This window comes from Numenius arquata, chromosome 16 (genome assembly GCF_964106895.1).
Source record: "Numenius arquata chromosome 16, bNumArq3.hap1.1, whole genome shotgun sequence".
NCBI lineage: Eukaryota > Metazoa > Chordata > Aves > Charadriiformes > Scolopacidae > Numenius > Numenius arquata.
In genome coordinates this window covers 2,682,380-2,704,184 of record NC_133591.1, presented here as the reverse complement: position 1 = coordinate 2,704,184, position 21,805 = coordinate 2,682,380, and the positions used below count along the sequence as shown (strand labels likewise).

The 21,805-nt window shown below is 55.2% G+C and overlaps 1 protein-coding gene across 1 annotated transcript in view; it reads left to right on the top strand.

Moving 5' to 3' along the window:
* Positions 1-21,805, top strand: part of SEZ6L (seizure related 6 homolog like) — a 48,596-nt gene that overhangs the window by 9,580 nt on the left and 17,211 nt on the right. Inside the window, exons 2-3 of the mRNA XM_074159777.1 lie at positions 20,689-21,393; positions 21,627-21,760. Of these exons, the coding sequence (XP_074015878.1) occupies positions 20,689-21,393; positions 21,627-21,760 (839 nt within the window). The remainder of the gene's footprint in view (positions 1-20,688; positions 21,394-21,626; positions 21,761-21,805) is intronic.

The window sequence follows — 21,805 nt, the reverse complement described above, 5'->3', positions numbered from 1 at the left end:
AGCCGGTGTGTCATGGGGGGCACGAGAGGTCTGGGGGTGCCCCTGGGGTGGGGTGGTGTTGGTGGATGGTTGTGGCTTTTGAGCTGTGTCCGGCGCTGGCTGGGGCTGTTCCTGCACTGATGGGTGCAGGGGACAGGGGTTTTCTTGGGTTTGGTGGGATGCTCCGTGGTCCATGTCCCCTGCCTTGGTCCCAGAGGCACAGCAGCACTCCTGTCCTTGGAGGGGAGGGGGGGGGAGCGAACTTTCTGGTGTTTGCTGGGCGATAACACTGCTTAAGGAGAGAAAACAGCTTTTGGTCTCCCAACCCAGCACAGCATCCTAAAGCCACGAAGATTCCTGCTTCTCCTGGTCCCCTTGAACCCCATCTTCCTCGAGGTGCAGGGCAGGATGCGGGCAGCCATCGCCTCTGCGAGGAGCTGGGGCTGCTCTCCCGTAAGGGCCGTTGGAGCCGACACTCAGATGAAATCAGTCAGGCAATTTCAATTAAAAGCAAACTTTTCAAGCTACCTAATCAAAAAATATAAAGGCTTCTTTTCAGCTTTTGTTTCCAGTACACAGAGGAGCCCATGCCTGCCAGCGGTGAAATGGCTCTTTATTGTGTAGATGGCTGTGAAGGACACAGGCTGTGTTCCCATTTAGGGATGCATTCAGGCTTTCTTGGAATTCATTAGGAAAGGTGGGGAGGGAAGGATGCAGCCAAACAAGAGCCCTTGCAGCTGCAGCCTGACAGCCACACAGGGGAGGCTCAGCCTGCTCCCGCAGAGGCAAATCTTTCCAGTTTTTTCCACTGCAAAATGTCTTCTACAACACCTACATTGGAAAACATTTTCCGTTCCTCCAGCCGGGGCTGATCTAGAGTGAAAGGCAAGCTGCACCACCAGTAACCCAGCAGCTTGCTCTCCAGCATCGCTGCAGCTGCAGTCCCAGGACAGAAGCCACCACGTCTCCTCGCTAGGACCTGTCTGAAGGAGTCAGAGTGGCTCTGCCAGATGTCAGCATCTGCACCCATCTTCTACAGGCTTTTGATGGTCCTGTATATGCCAAACACTTGCATGGAGCAGGGTTTTGAGATTCCATGTGCCCACCAGCCTTCATCATGGGCAGAGCAAGGGCAGAGCCACCCTCAGAGGAAAGAATTTCTTCCCACTATCTCATCTAAATCTTCCCTCTTTCAGTTTAAAACCATTCCCCCTCATCCTGTGGCTCCCCTCCCTGATCCAGAGTCCCTCCCCAGCTTTTCTGGAGCCCCTTTAGGGACTGGAAGGGGCTCTAAGGTCTCCTCAGAGCCTTCTCTTCTCCAGGCTGAACTCCCCCAACTCTCTCAGCCTGTCCTCACAGCAAAAGGGGTCCAGCCCTCGGAGAATCTTTGTGGCCTCCTATGGACCGGCTCAAACAGATCCATGTTCTTCCTGTGCTGAGGACTCCAGAGCTGGACACAGTGCTCCAGGTGGGGTCTCCCCAGAGCAGAGGGGCAGAATCCCCTCCCTCGCCCCGCTGGCCACGCTGCCGGGGATGCAGGCCATCAGAAGAGGGTGATGCTAGGCTGTGGGCAGCTCCGGTCAGTCGGGGGAGCAGCTGATGGTGAAAAACACCGGGGAGATGCCGCGTGGTGCAAACTGCCCGGCTCCGCTGGCAGGATGCAACGCAGGGCGATGGCAACTCGTTATCGCTCATTGGTACATTGTCACCCAACCGCACAAATTGAATTGAGTCACGGCAAATAACGTCTCCTCCAGTGACTCAGATTATCTGCGCTGGCTTCCACGGGCAAGGGCTGTATTTTTCCACATTTCTGCTCCACAGGCATCGAACTGGCCTCACAAGCAAAATCTTTAATTATACAGCATCGCGTCTTTGATCAAAACAAGAAGCCTGAACGAATAGCAAAGGCAACAGGCTGCTTACATTGAGGACTATGACCCCAGAGTTAAACTCAACTCTGAAAAAGGCAGCCAGCTCTGAAAAATTCCTTCCTAACCTCCCCAGCACCGTTCCCAGCTACAGTCCGGAACATTCGCTGATGGAAAATACACATTACAAGTTTATGCTGAACCTGCTGCTGCTCTTCCTGCACCCATGAAATTGGCTGTTGTGTTTCTTATGAGGAAACAGCCCTAATCCACAGCCTCCTGACTCCAGCTGCTGCTCCCAAAACACTGCTGTGGGATACACGGCACCTTGCAGGCTCCTGCTGAGCACCCGCGGCAGCAGACACAGGATGCGACCATCATTTTGGGGGGAAAAAGGCCCAGAGGGAGCCATGGGGTGGTTTGCAAGGGGCAGACAGTGGGGTCTGAGCCTTGGCATCCCTGTGACCGCTGCCCTCCCTCGCTGCCAGCTCTCAGGGGGACTGGGGGTGACCATCCCCACCTGGGGACAGCCCACGCCCCCTTCAGCAGCATCTGGTCCTTTCCTAAGTGTTTAATATTGCATGTCACAAAGGCAATCCTTAAAAACAGATTTATTTCTCAGTTGTGCCTATTTTAATCATATTACACTGCTATCAAAAGTACATTTAAAATTGCGATTACCCTGTAGGAACATAAAGAATAGCAGCAGTAGAAAAGAAAACTTATCCAAGCTGGACAACACACTGTTTTTTATAATTTGCTGATTCGTTACCTGCTGGGAAGAAGAGAGTCAGGTACTTTCTCACCACATTTCCCCAGCAGCAGGGTGTGTCAAAAATAACAATATCACCAGGAAACACGCACAGGCGCCAGCAACCCAGCACACATGTTTTACAAGAATATATGAGGAGCGTCTGACAAAGCCCCCTCTTCCCACGTCACTTCAAATATCAAAGCTCTTCTGGAGAGGCTTGTCGAGTGCTGCTCCTCCCCGAGCCGGAGCGGCACAGCGGCTGGGGTGTCACACGCTGCCAAGGCCCCTTTGATGGGAGCAGAAAAAGCTGCAAAACCGAAGAGTTTCCCCCAGGGAGACCCCGATGCTCCCGCAGCACAGCTGGGTGCAGCCCCACACCCAGTGCACCCACCCTGAGACATGGTAGGACGAGCCTCAAGCGCCGGCATTTAAGGGCTTTCTCACTTAACTGGATCCAGCTGTGATTAATGAACAAAACAGGCAGTCGTTTATGTATTTGTGTTTTCTGATCTTTCTATTTACGGAATTCTTGGGGGTGGGGAAAGTAGATATTGCCAAGTCCTTTGGAAGGGAGACATGTTTCCATGCCCCTCTTCAGCATCCCTATACTTGCTCCCACAGCGGAGGGGCAGTGAAGCCCCTGGGGGGGGCACAGCACGTCTCACCTGGGATGGGGAGGGAAAGGTGACAGTGCCCTGAACTTGGCGGAAGCCAGCTGGAGCCTCTGCGTGGGCACAGGGGACAGTGAGACATCTCCACGCAGGGCAGGATGCCCTGATGTGGGTGGTACAGGAGAGCAGTAGGGGGTTACCTACAGCGAGCATCTGCTGCGAGGCACGACGGGAGAGGCAGGGACACGGTCCAACTGGAGAGCCAAGTCCTCTTTGCTTGTTTACGATACGCTTTTAACCTTCTGCTTCTCCGTTTTGGGAGAATACGGGACTTTTCTGGGTGCTGGTGGTGCCCAGGCAGCAGCACTGGGTGCCCTGCACCTCGTTAGGCTCGTTAGCTGGGCACAGTGGCCGTGCCCGCTACCACCCTAGCAGCCCTCGTGCGCTCTCAACAAAGAGCCTGTCATCTTTGTTCCCGATGTACTTGCACCCCCACAAAGACTATCATTATCCTTTCTGATATAATTAAGATCAATCAAATGGAATAATGGAGCAGAGGTCAAGGAAGGCTGTTACTTCCTCAGGGAACAAGGGGCTGCTTTCGTCAGAAATACCAGGGAGCTGGCTTAATTGTTCTAAATTTCACAAATTACGAACGTGCCTTTATAATTGCGTGTCCTCCCGCATGGGAGGGAGGAGGGACCCCGAGAGAGGCTTTGTTTCGGAGCACACTGCTCCAAAGAGCTCTTGCTCTGCAGACACTGCACCCCCCCAGCCCTGGGGGCTGCCGCCACGGAGCAGAACGGCTAAATTTGCTTTTTCCAGGGTCGGATGGGTGATGCCACCTAATCCTGGGCTGGTAGAAAACTCTCTGCCCTGTGCCTGCCCTGCTGATGCCATGGATGCGGAGGGATGCGGAGGTGGCTGGAGCTGGGCAGGGGACCGGGCAGGGCTGGGCGCTGTGCCCTGCCCCTACTCGCCATGCAGGAGGACCATGCTTCTCTCCTGACATCCCAACAGCTAATGAAACTGTATTTGCTATCTGTATTAATTAAAATAAAGTGCAGCGGCTCGTCATTAGGCTCTGTGGGAGAAGCCATACATAGGTTATCATCATCCAGCACGACATAGTGCAGAAATGGAATTAGTTCTGCCAGGCCATCTTTAAAACACAAATCACTGATGACTGATACAGCTGACAATTAATTAAATAAAAAACAGTGTCGCTGAAAACGAAAGGAGGACTGAGAGAAGCAGCAGCAGCAGCTTGGCTGCCCTGTAATGATGGACTCGGGGCAGGGCAGGGTGGCAAAGCCTGTGCCAGCTTTGCCCCCAGCAGAACGACTCTGGTTTTATTGAGGAAAAAATTAAAAAAAAATTAAAGGATTGAATTTTATAGTTCTTCATCCAGATCTTGTCTAAAACCGGGCTCATTTCTGAAAAAGTAAGCCAGGGCATGAGTGCATCCCGTGGCACGGCGAGGCTGGACGTGCCAGGCGCTGCGTATGGAGCTGTACCAACCAACACGGGGACCTGCCGTGCTGCCAAACCCGAAATTGTTTTGACATAATGAGGATCCAGCAGCTGAAATGCAGTTCATTACTTTCTTTAGAGGGGGGGAAAAAAAAGAAACCTAAGCAAGGGAGGAGGTGACTGGCTGACAAACTGCATCGCGTCTGCCTGGCGGTGTTCAGGGCTGTTAAAAGGCGTTTGGGAGCAGAGCGTGTCCTGTCCCTCGGCCACGTGTGGTTTTGAGCTGGGATCACTCCCTTTTGCCGGGATGTGCCAGTGCGGGAACGGGGAGCGCCGGGCTTTGCCCTAGTTACTAACAACCTCCCTCGCACAGCCCGTCCCCCGGAATCGATGGAGTCCAATAACTGTAATAACCACAAACATCAGTAACCCAACACTTTCCCTGCCTTCCTGATTGCTAGCAGCGGGGCTGTTCGCAATCTGTCAGGAATCATTAGATGCCAGAGCTACGTAATTTCAGAGGAGTACAACAAGGGTCTTTTCAAGGGCACCAGGCAGCGGCAGGCAGGCAGGTTTCTGCCCGGGCTCCACGAGGGGAGAAAATGCAAAAAAAAAAAATATAAAATCATTGCTCAGGAAAAAAGTGTCTCCCCCCCAGGGCTGCTTCTTCAGGGAGATGCAGGCTGCAAACATCAGTGGGCCTACTGACCCCATGCCTGGCCCCACAAACTGACCGAGCAGGTGGAGTTAAAAGCCCACTTTGTCCCTGGGGAGGGAGGAATGGGCCATCCAGGGGGTCTGGGGGGGGGGATGAAGCACAGCATGGGGTAAAGGAAACCCCAGCCCCGTCCCCCTTCCTTTACCCTGAGCATCTCCAGCTCTGCCCGCCTCTCCCCAGTGTGTGGTGCTGGGGTGCTGCATCCCCGTGGTGGGAAAAGCCCAGTTTATCCAGTGGGGAGAGCAGAAAATCTCATGTACTACTGTGCCAGGCTTCACCTGCACCATCCTCATCGCTCTGAGGCATATCTGCACCCCGGGAAGATGGCCAGGACATGGTGAGCTTCAAATCCCACTCTGAAACATCCCAGGACATCTTTTGGGGTACTCAAAAAAAAAAAAACCAAACAACCCATGCTTTTGAGGTACCCCTGGAAAAACCCATGGGAGGACAGCAGTGGTGCCGGCTGCATCCTCCCCTGCTGCTACAGGGGGTGGGGGGAGCAGCCATCTGCCCCCGAGGAGGCTGCCTATATCTCTCTGCTTCTCTCAGGAGCTTGGACTAGAGCCACGCTGTGATTCCTGTTACATCTTGTGAAAGAAATATAAAGCCTTGCCAAACAGATTTGGCAAAAGGCAGCTCAGCTCTACCCCATGCCTTCCAGTCGATGCAGAAGCTGTGCTGTTAACTCGGGCAGAAATCGAATCTTCCAGCTCCCCCAGCTCCAAGGAGCGCAGGGAACTGATGCTGCAGTGTGAGCATGGGGCTGTTCTCATCACCCGGATCTCTAACGTTATATTGTCATCTCCTATTTCCAGTTCTGGAGCAGAAATCAAATCAAACCAAGCCGTGAACACACTCCAGACAGGTAGAACAACAGGAGGAGGTTTTGAATAGTCAGATAATCCATGGATGTGACTGCCTGGAAGTGAGAGCATGAATGATTTAAAGCCAGGCAGAGAAATAGTCGTCTATTATAATTAGACTAAACTTTGTCTCTCTGGATGTTTTATGGTTGTGTATCTTGTAATTGTTTCCCAGCCATCCCCAGATGTAGGGAGTTGTATCTAAACCCAGTGGACAATAGCTTGTGTGGTCTGGTGTGCCTGGTGGGATGCCCAGGCTGCGCCCCCTTGCCTGACGCCTGTCTTGGCCAAGGTAGTGACAGCAGGGACATGAGCGTGGCGCCCTGTGGGGTTGCAGCCCAACAGCGTGGGTGCTCAGGATGAAGGGATGCCCTTCAGAGCCCACAGTGCTCCTGCTGAGCCCCTGGCTGGCACGGCAAGGGATGCTCCTGGCACCTGGGGACATCAGTGCCTTTGGGAGGGGGGCTCACAGGGGCAAAGCCCTTCTGGCTGCATCATACCGACCTCCCCAGCCTGTCGGCAGCCCAGGGGTGTCCCAGATGGCAGGGATTGCCATGGCACTGTGGTCCGTGCTGCAGGCTCCTGGCTTGCTCCCTGTTTGCTCCTGGCTTTATAGCAGAGCTGCTGAAACCTGGTTTCTGCATCCCTGCTGGGGCTCCTGAGTCCCTGCCAGGGCTTCTGCATCCCTGCTGCAGCTCCTGCATCCCTGCCGCAGCTCCTGCATCCCTGCCGCAGCTCCTGCACCCCCTCCATCACCCAAGAGGCAGCGACAGGGCAAAGCAGCCCTGCCAACATGTTGGCTCATGCAGCACAAACATCAAGAGGTGCTAGCGTGTTGTTGCAGGGACAAAGCCCAGCACAGCCCAGGGCAGGAGCCCCTGTGGCATTTTGGCACAGAACGGAGCATGAGCTGCGTTTCACCGGGCTGACCCTGCTCCCAAAGAGTTAATCGCAGCACTCGCTTCTCAAGATCTGCTCCACTGCATCTTAACAGTGATGGGAGATTAATTATTTTAGTCTCAGATAGCTGACTAGAAGGGGCTTTTTGTATCTAAATATACTCTCTCTTTAGGAACCCATTTAATTTTATACCCTGATATAGACGACTAGGCTGGATGATTGGTTGAGAAAGAAGGAGCTTCTCTTCCCCTAGTTCAATTTGTATCCTGAACAGCTGCCAAAATACTCAATTTCCTCTCCCCAGGCAGGCCTTGAGGAATGAGCATCCCAGCCGCAGAGCCTAGGAGAGCCACAGCATCGATTTACATTTGCTCCTTCATCCTCATGACGAGCCCCCTCCAGAGCAGGGACACCAAGGGGGACACGGCAGCAGAGGACAAAAGGGAGCAGGGACATGGCAGGTCTCCCCCTCCCCAGGGTGTCTGCATTTAGCAAGGGCTGGGGCCAGCCTGGGGGTGATCTGGCTGAGGTCGGAGGTTTGGCATCAGGGATTTACCAGGAAGGCTGGAGGAAACTTTCTATTTGCACCTAGTGAGGCTCAGCTTTCAAAAAAATCGAGTTACTCCTTGAAACCACCCCGTTAATTCACTTCAGACAGGCCTATCTGCCCGTAACAAGACAGAGTCCATTTCTTTCTTACATAGGAAATTATAAAAAACTGCAGTGAACTTAAATTAACACCTGCATCAAAATGCTGCTATCTCTAATGGCTTTGCTCCCCTGCTCCGTGGTACCCACCAGCTTGTCTATCTCTGCTGAAATATCAGGATAATTAATCACACCCATCAGCTGGGGAGGCAGTGGCAGTGGCACCGAGCCGGGACAAGTCAGCACACGACAGGTCGTTTCGTTTCCACACTGTAAATCTCTTGATTCCTCCGTAATTGGATGAGCCTCTTTTAATTCCTCTGCCTCGTTAGCTGCTGCTGCTCCTCCTGCAGCCGAGAAATGACCCGGCTCGTGGGCACTTGGATCCCCTTTGGGAAGGAGCTGGCATTTCCCAGTGTGGATTGGTACATCCCTGGGGACAGGGGGCTCTGCCAGAGATGCTCTGTGCCAGGATGCTGGTCCTTGGGGCACAGCCCGACTGGGACATCATGGGGACATGGGGACCCACAGTGGCTCCCAGAGCAGGGGGGGAGCATTCAGGTTCCCCCAAAGCCACAGGAGCTGCAGGTACCCCCACCAAGCTGGCGCAGCCAAAACACACCCCTGAGAGTCAAAGTCTCATTGATTCCGGCTCCACGAAGCAGCAGTGGGGAGGAAAATCCATTTTCCTTGTAGCTTGGAGAAGTGTGTAATTTCCAGGCATCCATCAGGCCGCTGTGGATCATTAGAGCACTTACGAGCTTCTCCGGAGAGCAGAGGGGGAGAGGTTTGCAAGTTTAATTCCCATATTCCTGGCAGTGTCCTGGCTCCCGAGCGAAGCGAGTCAGGCACAGGCAGAATGGATTCCCCACTAAAGCGGGTTTTTACTCAGCATTTCATTGTGGAAATATTATCCCAGCCTGCAAACTCGCCATTCCCACCCATCACCAGAAACCCCATCGCCCACAGCCAGCCCTCGGAGCTTTTCCACCGCTCTCAGCCCAGAGCTGGGGCCAAGACATGGGACTCTGCTGCCACCCAGGACCGTGTCCCCTGCCAACGCAGCAGGTCCCCGAGCATCTTGCCAAGCCCCGCTCTGACCAAGGGCAGCAGTTGCTGATGAAGTCCCTTTTTTTTCCCTCTTGTTTGCCTTTACCACCAACGGCAGGTTTACCGCGGGGCACAGGAGCCATGGCCGGGTGGGCAGCGGGGAGGAGAGCCCGGTCCTTCCCAGCCATGGGTCCTGGGGCTGGGCACCGCTGCCAGCATCCTTGCCGGTAATGAGGGGTTTCCATGGCAACCTTATTTGAGCTCTGCTAGTGACACAGATGTAAATTTTAAAATGAAATATTCAGACCACAGTCCTATGAGCATAAATAAAGCCCTGTGCATGGCCAATTTAACAGCATTTTGAAGCAGTTCGGAAACTCCCCAGGGCCCCGGGAGTCTCTGGCATTAGGAAACTCATGAAAACTGAAGGAAAAGTGCCCTGACCCCATCCCGCCCCAGGACCCCCAGTGCCCAGCCAGGTCTCTGGCTTGAGCCCAACTCGTCCCTGAGCTCCAGGGCAGGATCAAACCAACAAGGAAAGGCTAATTACAACCCGGGCTGCAGAGGATGGGGCACTCGGGGACTGCACAGAAGGGACATCCAGACACCCACAGATGGGTCCGGAAGCTCCTTGACCTCTGCCACAGCCTCCTCCCAAGCAAAGACTGGCCATCCCTCTTCTTCCTAATTACCTGCCTATTAATTGCTCTTTGGGACAGCTATGGTGAAGACAGGCTGGCCGGCTCCATCCATCACAACCAGCTGTGGAGCCCCACACCCGCCAGAGCACCCCAGCACTTAGTTTTAAGAGCCCCCCACTTTGCACAAGTGCTGGAAATTGCTCAGAGCACCCTTAATTCCCTTGAACATCCACGTCTTCCCAGCAAGCAGGACCAAGCACTGGAGCCTTGGGGTTCCCTGCACCCCCACGGAGCAGAAGGACCTGAGGACAGGCAGCACTCCTGCATCCCTTGTGCCACGCTGGGCACCAAACTCTAGGAGAATTATTTTCTGTTTTCTCTGCCTGCAATACAAGTTGTTTGGATGAAAGCCATCCGTGAGCTCCTGCCTCACTGGCTGCAGGTGGCACAAAATAGCCTTTACGCAGGAAAACAGCTCAGAAACACCCGATGTGATGGGCAGATAGCGCTCCGGCTGCGTTTGTCTGCGCTCCCACACGGATGACTCACCGGTGATCAGATTGCTACTATTTTATTTGCTTACAGGTTGAACTGTCAGGATGCTCTTGAGGAAAAAAAAAACCCCACATTTCCCCCCCCCCTCCCCCCCCGCCTTGGAAAAACTTAATTTGCTGAAATTGTAACCACAGGAAAGAGCAGGTTTCAAATCTCCTGTTTGGAGACGTGTGGCTATCTGGACGCTATCGGTCTGTTTTGACATTTCGAAAATGAAAGACTGTTTTGATTCAGGTTTTTCTGCTCTTCAAGATTTAAGGCAAAAATCCTTTAAAATCTGAAACCAACCCAAAGCATTTCCAGTCCATCACACCGGAGTGTTTTGACGGACCCAACCTGCTATTTTTCAGATCCCTGATTCACACTCAAACCCTCTCTTTTTTTTTTTTCTTCCTGATGGTGAAATTTGTACTGCATGTGCTGGAGGTCAGAGTGGGATGGAGGTCCCGGGAGAGCATGACATGTGAAGGGCCCCCACCACCCCTTCCACTCCACAGCCCTCCATCAATGTGGGTTGGCATCAGAGACCAGCCTCGACACGCCTCTCTCATCAGAGATCTGAATCAGCTCCGTGTGAACTCGCAGAAGGACATTTTGGATTTAATTAGCAATTCCTGGTTTGATTAGCACACCATCCTGAGCTGCCGTGGTGTGGAGAGGGCCAGGTTGGAGTCCAGTGATGAACCCTTGCACACATGGTCCGGTTCCTCCCATTGGGGTAAATGGCAGCGCCCGCCAGTTCTTCTTCATCTTCCTGGCAGTAATTGGTGATTCTGGGGGTTCAGCCCACTCCTTTGCCTGCTCACACACTGTCATGGGCTTTAGATTGCCTTTCTGCCTACAGAGGTTCAAGGAAATAAGGGAAGAAGCCTCTATCTTCAGGAAGACAGATTTGGTCTAATCAAAGTGGCTGCAACATCCTGACAGCCCTGGCCACAGCGGAGGCTGCCGGGCTCCTTCGTTAATGGGAGGATCAGGAGCAGCTTCTGTGGGCGGCTGCAAGGCAGGGACCCTAGGGCAAGAGGGGAGGTAAGTGCCAGCCCAGGGCACCCCAGGGCTCGCCTGGCTCCATCCCGAGGGAGGGCATGGCTCCGGGAGACCTGCCTGAGCTTCCTGGCCTCAGCATCTTGCTCACCCCAGCTTGGGAGTCAAGGGAGCCTCCACTCCAGAGCACATCCTTCACGTCACCTGAGCGATGCCGGCTGTTATGCTCATTACAGCTATTGATTGCCCCGTTTCACCTGCCGATGGAGCCTGTGACAAGGCTGAGATGAACCATCTGCTGGGGTTCATTGCTCTGCTCAGTCCCCTCTCCTCACCGCCGTCCCCACTGTGCCATCCATCTCACCCTTCAGAGGACCTCATTCAAGGCAGGGAACACAATAAAAGATTGAACTATTCTCTGCAAATAAATCAAGGCAGCATCTTTTTTTAAAGGAAAGCTTATTGCCTTTGGAGGAGTAGCTCTGCCGGCACAAAGCATCCCTGAGCATGGCTTCTCCGTGGCAGTACCACGTGCCATTCCCAGGCACCCACCCTGTAGAGAGCCCCCTCCCCAGCCATGGTCAGCCACCCCCCTCACCTGACATCAAGGCACAGAAGAACTTGTGGTCTTCATGGTCATCCCTGCAGCAGGCGCTGCAATGCCTCCCTGCTCCCGGGCAGCCTCTGGCAGTGCTTAGCTGGGGCAAGGGGGGGGCTGTGCCACAGGCAGCCCACCCCAGAGTGGTGCAGCACAGCAAATCTCCTCAGCAGCATCCCCTGACTTCGAGAAACCCTCACTGGGGCTGCAGCCCTGCCCCTAAGAAGCCCTAATCCCAAAACAAGCTGATCCACCTGGGCCCAGCTTTATTGCAGAGCAGGGCCAGCTGCTCCCATGGACACTTAAAGGGGTACCCCCCGAGCAGGGCACCCCCCAAGCAGGGCAACCCCTCGAGCAGGGCATCCCCAGAGCAGGGCACAGAACCCCCTGAACAGAGCATTCCCCCCAAGCAGGACACCCTCCGAGAAGGGCATGTCCTGAGCAGGACACCTCTCAAGCAGGGCAACCCCCCAAGCAGAGCATCCCAGGGCAGAAAACCCCCAGTGCAGGGCATCCCCCAAGCACAACATCCCAGGGCAGAACACCCGCAGTGCAGGGCATCCCCCAAAACAGAGCATCCCAGGGCAGAACACCCCCAGTGCAGGGCATCCCCCAAAACAGAGCATCCCAGGACAGAACACCCCCAGTGCAGGGCAACCCCCCAAGCAGAGCATCCCAGGGCAGAACACCCCCAGTGCAGGGCAACCCCCCAAGCAGAGCATCCCAGGGCAGAACACCCCCAGTGCAGGGCATCCCCCGAAACAGAGCATCCCAGGGCAGAACACCCCCAGTGCAGGGCATCCCCCAAGCACAACATCCCAGGGCAGAACACCCCCAGTGCAGGGCATCCCCCGAAACAGAGCATCCCAGGGCAGAACACCCCCAGTGCAGGGCATCCCCCGAAACAGAGCATCCCAGGGCAGAACACCCCCAGTGCAGGGCATCCCCCAAGCAGAGCATCCCCAGGGTAGGTCACCCCCCTGAGAAGGGCACCCCCTGAGCGGAGCATCCCCCCAAGCAGAGCATCCCCAGGGCAGGGCACCCCCCTGAGAAGGGCACCCCCTGAGCGTGGCATCCCTTGAGCTGGCATGGCGCCGAGGGTGTGCAGAGGCTGGGGTGCAGGGCAGGGGGTGCAGGATCAGTCCTGGCACTCGGGCGAGACGTCTGCGGCAGAAGCAGCTCCGGGCAGGATTAGCTGATCCCAGCACACCATCAATCCGCCTAAACCCGTCACACAGAGCAGAGCATGGGGGCTGAACGCCGCCATTAATAGCATCCGTATAAGCTTCTCAGGGCTTCTGGTTTAATCAGATCGCTAAAACCTTCAGGATGGAAACTACTGAACTCGAGCAATCAAGCCACCATCCTCCGGCAGCCCGGGAACGTGTGCTCACAGCGCGGCAGCGATAGCATCGGCATTAGTAATGGGAACCCGGCGATACAGTTACTTGTGGTTCAGCTCTTTCAGGAGCACAGCAGCAAAATGAGTGCTTTCTGATTATTTCAGCATCCTTTTATCAAGCATTTGCAGTTCCCTAATTCCTCTAAGCCCCTCTGGCTGAGATACCAGCAGCAGTGAGATTTTCCAGGCTCTCTCCAGCCCCGGCACCTCTGGAGCAGCACACGGTGCCTCTGCAATCGCTGGCTGCAGCCGCAGCACACGGTCCCGACTCCCTGGCTGGGGCTGCAGGGAGTCCCGGGGACCCTCTCTCATGGGGATGAAGCTTTGGGGCTGGGAAGGCCACAGCGAGTGGGTCCCTGCATCGTGGGGGCCCAGGGCTGAGCCTCCCGTGGGAATGACGTGGCCCGGGAAGGGACGTGGGGACTCGGCGCGCTCCAGGAGCTGCCCGTAAACCTTCTGCTCTGCTGGCAGGGTGGCTGTGGTGGGAGCTGCTGATTTTCCTGCGTGCTGGAGCTGACAGTCGCTGGGGTTGTGTCTGAGGAGGTGGCTGCTGCCCTGGTCCCCAGGAGCTGAGCTAACAGGCAGCGGCTCCTGCCCTGCGCTGAGCACATCCCTTTGGGATGCAGGTATCCCACAGCTGAGGTCCCACCCAGACCCTGGTGACCCACCATCCCGATGCCAGCCCTTCCAAACCAGCGCAGCCCCATGGGGGGATCCCCAGATGGCCCATTCTGGGGGACACTGGGGGTCCCCAGGGTCTCGAGCGTGGGGAGGCACCACGGTGGTGTGGGCAAAGTGCTTTGCTGCCAGCTTCTCCCGGCGCTTTGAGCGCTCTGCTTCCCATTCCCTGCTGCTGCGCAAAGGCTTTCGGGGCTAGAACAAGCAATTCACTGTGCCATTAATTGCAAGTCCCTTGATTGCCGGGGGGTCCCTGCTGCAGGGGGCCAGCACAGGCACCGGCGCGGCCACGGGGAAGGGCCGTCTGGCAGCACCGCGGGTTTCAGCGTGGGTTTTGTCTGCTAATTCCAGATCCAGCAGCTGAAATCTTCATCTTCCCACCACGCTGCGCTGGATCAAAGGCAGAGTCTGGGGGTACCCCGTGCTCAGGAGCGCAGGGGGGGATGTGGGGACGTGGGGACGCTGGCACTGCAGCCACCAAGCCGCGGGAAACTGCCCGAGTGCGCCGTGTCCATCCTGTGCGAAATTCCGTGTTCTGAGAGGGAGCACTGAAAAGCCTATTTCTCTTTTATGGAGAACGAGAGCTGATAGCGTAGGAAATTGTGGCAAAGGGGGGAGAGAGCTTGAGCTGCCATTTAATTAGTTCTCTTTCGTTCGCCTGGCCTCGCAATCTCATTCCCTGTCTTGCTTTAATACATGGCAGTTCGCTCCGTTAACGTGCCCGGGCCGTCACAGCGAATTCCTGGCCACAACCCCCGGAAATCTGTCGCTGCCTGTGTACAGATCATGGGCAATAAGCAGATTTATTTCTGAGTAGCTGGAAAACAAAATCCTTCAAAAGAGCAAGATAAAAAAAAAAAACTATATAAAAACTATCCTGAATGGCAAAAAAATAGACTGTTTGCACCTGAAAAGATCTTGTCGGAGCAATTAGTTGTTCTTTGTGCGGGCAGAGGGATTGCATGGGTAACAGAGCATGGACCCCAGTTGTGTTGGCCTTTGAGGTTGTTAATTTTTCTCACGATAGCAAGTTTCAAAGAGGCATTTGTGGTCGTTTACATATATTTAAGTATGCATTCAGTGCCAAGGGCCCTCCAGGAGAGGCTGCTTGGGTGGGTGGCTGGTGCCCTGCAAGCGCCCGGGTCAGTGCTGGGTCTGGGTGAGGGGAGATGCTTTTTCAGCCCCTGCCTGCTCCCTGCCTGCCCCACTGCCTCTCGAGAGCACCCTGCCATCACCCCATCCCCGGGGACCGGCGCTGTGTTCCCACTCCCACTCCCGTGCCCTGCAGAGGAGCGAGCGCTTCCGACAGCGGCTAAGTATAAATCGTGGGGGAGTTGAAAGCTGGTTGGAGACATCCTCCCCAGAGCTGAGCTTCCTTCCTCGGTGTTTACACGGCGGTATCCAGGCAGATCCCAGAATAGACCTGAAGATGAGCTGTCATTTTGCATTAAGGTCGCTTGTGCTCCAAACTGTCCCGGACGTTTCTGTTCCATCTCGTGGGAACAGCCACCCGTGCCAGAGCTCAATGCCCTAAGCACTGTGTCCGAGGGGGGGAACAGGGGCTGAGGGGGCTGCTCACGGAGGCTTTCGTGGATTTAGAGAAGCCTTTCCAGTCTCCAACCGCCTGTGGAGCGCTCCTGATCAAGATACAAGATAAAACCTTTGTACATCTTGATAGCGTTTACTTCCTCCGGAGCAGGTTTAGCAGATTAGATCAAGGTCAAAAGCGATCATTTCTCTTCCACCAGCTCAGTGTCTCCAGATCCATGGCTTGTGCAGAACAGGATGGATTTTGGCAGATGGGAAGGGTCCTGCTCCACCTGCCCTGGTCCCCAACTGAGCATCCCGTGGGGCAGGAGAGGTGGTGGGGACCATGAGCATCCACATGGGTGATGTTAAACAGCCACGTCCTGTGCTGGGAGTGGGCAGCAGAGAATGAGAGCCTGGCTACGAGAGCACCCCCAAAAATTGTCCTGTGTGTTAGGTCCAGCTCACACCGTGCTGACATTTCCTGCCTGCCATTACGACAATAATTTTGCTACTGCAACTCAGAGTAAATCCACAGAAGTGGCTATAAATCCCTGGTGGTTTATTTAGCACTTCGGTGGTGTTAGCTGGCCGGGCTGTGTCGCTGCGCTTCTGGGAGGGGAGAGGGGCTGCGGGGCTTCCAGTGATGAAAGATGCTTGGGCACTTTCAAATCTCATCTCTTCCCATGGTCCTTGGAGGTGGGAGACCGGCTGTTTGCATTCAGATGGGTATGGAAAGTATCTTACCAAAGTCCACCCTAATCCTAATATCAACTATGGAAACCTACTGCAATCCTTCCTTAAGGATGAGGATATTCCCATCTGCTTCACCTGCTCTTTGCTTTTCCTAAAGCCTTGCTCGCCCCAGAGAGGCTGTGGGTGGGGGCAGCAACACCCCCTCCATATGTGGGGGTCTCTGCCCGCCAGGAGGGAAGAGCTGGTTGTTCCCTTCCCAACACAGGAAGGAGTGAGGGGAGGAAATCCAGACGAGCAGGGAGGGGAGCGGGCACAGGGCTGTGCTGGGGCTATGGGGGGGTCCCAGTGTCACACCAACACCCATGGGGTGGCACAGGGGTCTGGTAGCTCAGGGGAGGCAGCAGGCAGGGCTGGCATCTCAGGGACATGCTGGAGCCCAGCACCGGTTTGGGGGTGGCGATGCAATCTGGAGTTAAGAGCATTAATCACTTCTCTTTCTGGTAACATGGAATATGCCCTTATTAATCACCAATGCCAGGGCCCCCCTGTGCTTCCATCTCCCTGCTCCAGCCTTACCTTCCCTGAAATACACATTTGCCCTTTACAAACTAAAGCATGTTAAGTATCTCATTACAGAGTCGCTATACAGTGTGTTTTATTTCATGCTTTGTTAAGGACAGAATCCTTTAAATGCATCCTGGCAAAGGATCTAATAAGAGATTAGTCAACTTCCCGAAAGCATAAAATATGGTTTAACGGCAACATCCGTTAAGAATTAGAGTTCACATGACAAATAACCCGGGGATGCTGTTTTGCTGAAGCCAGTAACACACTGGCTTCAAGGACTCAGATTCCTGTAGGAATGCTCTGATTGTCCCACTGCGAGCCAGCGTCCCACCGTGTCCCACCAGCCAGCGAGCCCCCTCCTCTCTCCTCACCTCCTGGGGCTGTGCTGCCTCCTCCTTCTGAACTCCTCCTGACAGCCCCATCTTCTCCGGTAACGGAGAAACGGTTTTGCTGCAGAGCACTAAAACCAGCGGCAGTGGGAGAGTAGCCACTGGCCACCCATCCTGGGCTTGAGCTGGGAGAGGAAGCCTAAAGCATGCGAGAGCCCTGCAAAACTTGTCAGGGAAGGAGAGGTGACGTTGGCACTGCCTTGGCGACCAATTTCTCCCCATCACCTCATGGAAGGATGCTCATGTCCCCATGGCAGGATGCCCATGGCCCCATGGCCAGATGCCACTCACCCCATGGCAGGATGCCCATGGAGACCAGGCTGAGCCCGGGGGTGGGATGGGGAGGGAAGCAGAGACACTCAGAGGATGTGGGGGCTCCTGGGCTGTCCCAGCAGCAGCATGCATGGGGACACAGAGACACCCAGCCTCCCCAGGGGGGACTCGGGTAGATTATTCAGAGCTGACACAAGTCGGTGGTTGCAGAAAACATGTGTGAAATGTCTCCTAATGTGCTAAGGGAATTGGTTAATGAATTTGCTGAACTACTGCTAATTAAAGAATTAATTTTTAAGTCATGGGAAGTATAATGGAAGAGGCCAGGAAGCCCTTGGTAGACAGCTTTTGGAAACTCCATCCTTCAGGCTGACTCTTCCAGCCTTTGCCTTTTGCTGTTGTGTTCCTTTGTCTTCAGTTCTTGCCAGAAACCCCTTCGATTCTGCAGAAGACGGAGTAAATTCAACTTTCAGCAGGCTGCTTGTTTCCCTCTGCGCAGGCTGCTTGAGCCCATCCCTCCTGCCCTGCAGGCACCGGCCACCCTGTTAATGGCCAGGGATTTCCCCCATCCCACGGCGCATCCCAGAGGGTGACACTGGGCTGCTTTTGCTGCAAAGCCACCATTTGGAGTAGTGACCACTGCTCATCCCTGCATGAGTTGCACAAAAGGAATAATGACTTGGTTATAAAGGGAGCTGGCAGGGACCACTGGGGCATTCAATGCCACCCCATTGCCACTGTGGGTAGTCCCTGGTCCATCTGGGTGTGTGCTTGCACCTTACAGTGTATGATCATAGAATCATAGAATGGTTAGAGTTGGAAGCGACCTTAAAGATCATGGAGTTCCAACCCCCCTGCCCTGGGCAGGGACACCTCCCACCAGACCAGGTTGCTCAAAGCCCCGTCCAACCTGGCCTTGAACCCCTCCAGGGATGGGGCAGCCACAGCTTCTCTGGGCAACCTGGGCCAGGGTCTCACCACCCTCACAGGAAAGTATTCCTTTCTAGTATCTAATCTAAATGTCCCTTCTGATCCTGAGTCCTGTGAAGCCCCAGATCCCACACATCTAAATAACGCAGGGGCTGAGTGTTGTGGATGCGAGTCACCTCCCACCTGCCCTGTGGATGCACCCAACCTCTGCAGAGAGCAGCGGGTACCAAAGTGCTTTGAGGATCAGCACTTAAATGTGTAATGAGAGGCAACATCTGGATGGAACAAACCCGCCAGGGAGCGTGAGCAGCATAACAAGCAGCCACGCTCTGCGGCGTCACTGCTGAGGTGTGTGTGAGGTCCCCTACAACTTTATTCTCCATCAGGAATCCTCCATGTGAAATACTTGGGCAGGGGAGGGGGAAGACATGTCACTACAGGACAGACAGTGGGGGCCTGGAGCAGGTCCAGAGAAGAGCAACGGAGCTGGTGAGGGGTCTGGAGCACAAGCCTTGTGAGGAGCGGCTGAGGGAGCTGGGGGTGTTCAGCCTGGAGAAAAGGAGGCTGAGGGGAGACCTTCTCACTCTCTACAACTCCCTGAAAGGAGGGTGTAGCCAGGGGGGGTTGGTCTCTTCTCCTGAGGAACAGGTGATGGGACAAGAGGAAATGGCTTCAAGTTGCACCAGGGGAGGTTTAGGATGGATATTAGGAAAAATTTTTACACTGAAAGGGTTATTAAGCATTGGAACAGGCTGCCCAGGGAAGTGGTGGAATTGCCATCCCTGGAGGTATTTAAAAGCCAGGCAGACGTGGTGCTGAGGGACATGGGTTAGTGATGGGTTTTGTCAGTGTTGGGTTGATGGTTCGACCCAATGATCTGAAAGGTCCCTTCCCACCTGAACAATTCTATGACTCTATGAGGGGTGGCTGACGCCAGCGTTCGTGTCCCCAACATGGAGCAGGAGGAGCAGGGGCTCCCCCAGCCTGGAGCAAAGCCAGGCAAGCTCATCGCTGCTCGCCCATTCCCCCATCCTCTGCCCAGCTCTGCCCCAGCACCCACGCAATTAGCTGTGATGAGATTACGATTCTTTGCTTCAGGCTGAGGAGCTGAACCATCCCAGACCAGCAGAACCCTTGTAAACCCGCTGCGTGCCCAGCATGTGCCCAAACAGCACCAAAACTGATGCTGAGGCATCAGAAGCAGAAGTTTAAAGGCATGGAAATCACAGAGTGATGTAAACAGCGGTTGGACTCCGGGGGAACTGTACTCCCCCGCAGCAATCACTCAGCGGTGTCCCTTTGTTTCAAGTTTCACATCCAAAAACTCCTTTTCTTCCTTTTTCATTCCAGTCCTACCTTAATTAGTAGAATCTGAAATGGAAAAAAAAAAAAATTAAAAAAAAAATCAAGTTAAATGTAACGTAAGTGTTGTGTCTTTTGTTTAAAGCATCCATAACACTAATAGCAATGAAGTTGTCCGGGGTGAGCCAGAGGTTTATGGTGGATTGCTGGAGCCTGCTTGGGAGAGAAACCCTGGCTGCCACTCTGATTGACCATCCCACGGAGACCTGGCACCGTGGCGGGCGAGTGTCCCAGCTGCCCCTGTGGCCACGTCACAGCAGCTCGAATGGTTTTTCGGAGCAGGTTGATGCCTTCCTTTGCAGTCGCGAAGGGGAGAACTTGCCCCAGCAGCCCCAGGCCAGCAGTGGGGCTGGGGGCTTGCAGTCCCACCCCCCCCCCACGCCCGGTTGGGCTCCAAACCCTCCCGGGGGAGCTGAGGGGGCTGGAATTACAGTCTTTAAGTTCTGTGCATTAGGCACCTTCCCTGGCAACTGCTGTTTCCATGGAAAATGTTGACTCGCTGCCTCTTGGAGCTTTCTGCAGCGTTTCGCAGAGCCACGGCGCTGCTTACAGCTTATTTCACACCACGGACCTCAGCCCAACCGGAGGCGTTGGTGGTGAATAAATCTGTATTTCATGCAATTAAACTCCCCGGCCGAAGCGGTGGCAGTGGGGCTCTGATTACTCTTCCCTTCCCGCGCATTTCTTTGCCCAAGACAAAAGGTTAGTGCCCGCCTAAGGAGAGACTTTGGAGAAGCGGGTGGTGTTTTTTGCCGCGGGAGGCCGGAGGAAGCAGGTTAATCGGCGTCTGTTCCCCGCCAGGCAGCAGCCTGGGGAAGACAATGGGAAAAAGCCACAGCCTAATCAGGCGCTTTGAAATAGCCATATTGGCTGATGACAATTGCAAAAAGAAAGGCTTTTCACAGAGACCGAGCCAGAGCAACAAACTCAGCAGGAGCGAGTGAACCTCCCTGAACAAGTGACCTCTAGATAAAGAGACCAAATAGCAGCTCTGAAACGGCGAGATAAGGCCGCCGAGTTTCAGCAGAAACCCAACTTTCAGGGAGTCGGTGCAGGCTCGTTATTACTTTCCCATAATGAGCCTGTTTGGGAGAGCGGCAGGCGTTCAACCAGCTGCAGCTCCCCGGGGGGCTGATTCCGTGCCGCCACCGTAGCTGTAACTTCATACCCAGAATTGCCCAAGTCCCACTTTTTCCCCATTTTTTTTTTATTGCAGATAGCGGATCGGGGGCAGCGCTGGTCCCCGCCAGCCCGGACCCGCTCGCTGGGGATGAGCTGATGAAGAAGGCGGCTGGTGGAGCCGGGGAGCTCGGGCACGTCACTGCCCTCAACCTGCTGCCACCCGCCGAGGATGGCACCGACCCCGCGGCAGAGGAGACCACGCTGCTGGTGCAGAGCCACGTCCTGCCAACCCCCACCGCCGCCCCCGACGCTGAAGCCAAACAAACTTTCCCTGTTAAGAAAAAGACACCTACCCTAAAGCAAGTAAACACGGCAAGGAAGCACCTGAAGCCCAAGCCCACCCCTCCAGGGCCACCCCGGGCTGCCTCCCCGGCCAGCCCATCGGGGTCTGGTCTCCCCATCGCCTCCCAAGAGCCACGGGTGCCGGCAGAGGCAGTGGCTGGGGTGGGGGACGTGGAGCAGAACCCCCCTGAGCTTCCCTGGGGGGGCCAGGCCACCACCAGCCACCCAGCACTGCAGATCTCCCCCTCCACCCTGCCACCGGCGGTCCCTCGTCCCTTCCCAGACGGCACAGGTGACACCGGCGAGGCTCCGACCGCTGCTCCCACCGGTGCCACCGCCGTTAACCGGACACAGGGGGTGGAACGCGAAGTGCACGGCTCTGCGTGGGAAGAGAGCCAAGAAACCACCACGTCCACCATCATCACCACCACCGTCATTACCTCGGAGCCCACCCCGGGTAAGGCGCGGGGCCAGGGAGCATGGGGATGGGGTTACGGCAGCTGATGAGGAGCAGCTGGGTGTGATCTGTCTAAAATCTTGGGGTTTTGGGGCTGCCTAAAATCTTCATCGCTTTGATGGTACTGGCCGCTGGAGCAGGGACCTGGGTGCTGGGTTTTAGGGCAGCGGGAGCACCCAGGGATGGGGTAAGCTGGTACCCAGGGCAATCACTGATGCGTGTCCCCCCAACAGTCCTCTGCAGCATGAGCTTCCACGAGCCTGAGGGCTACATCGACTCCACGGATTACCCCCCGCTGCCCCTGCACAGCTTCCTCGAGTGTACCTACAATGTCACCGTCTACACGGGCTACGGCGTCGAGCTCCAGGTGAGAAGCGTGTCGGTGGGGGGGGGGCATCACCATGGCCCGGAC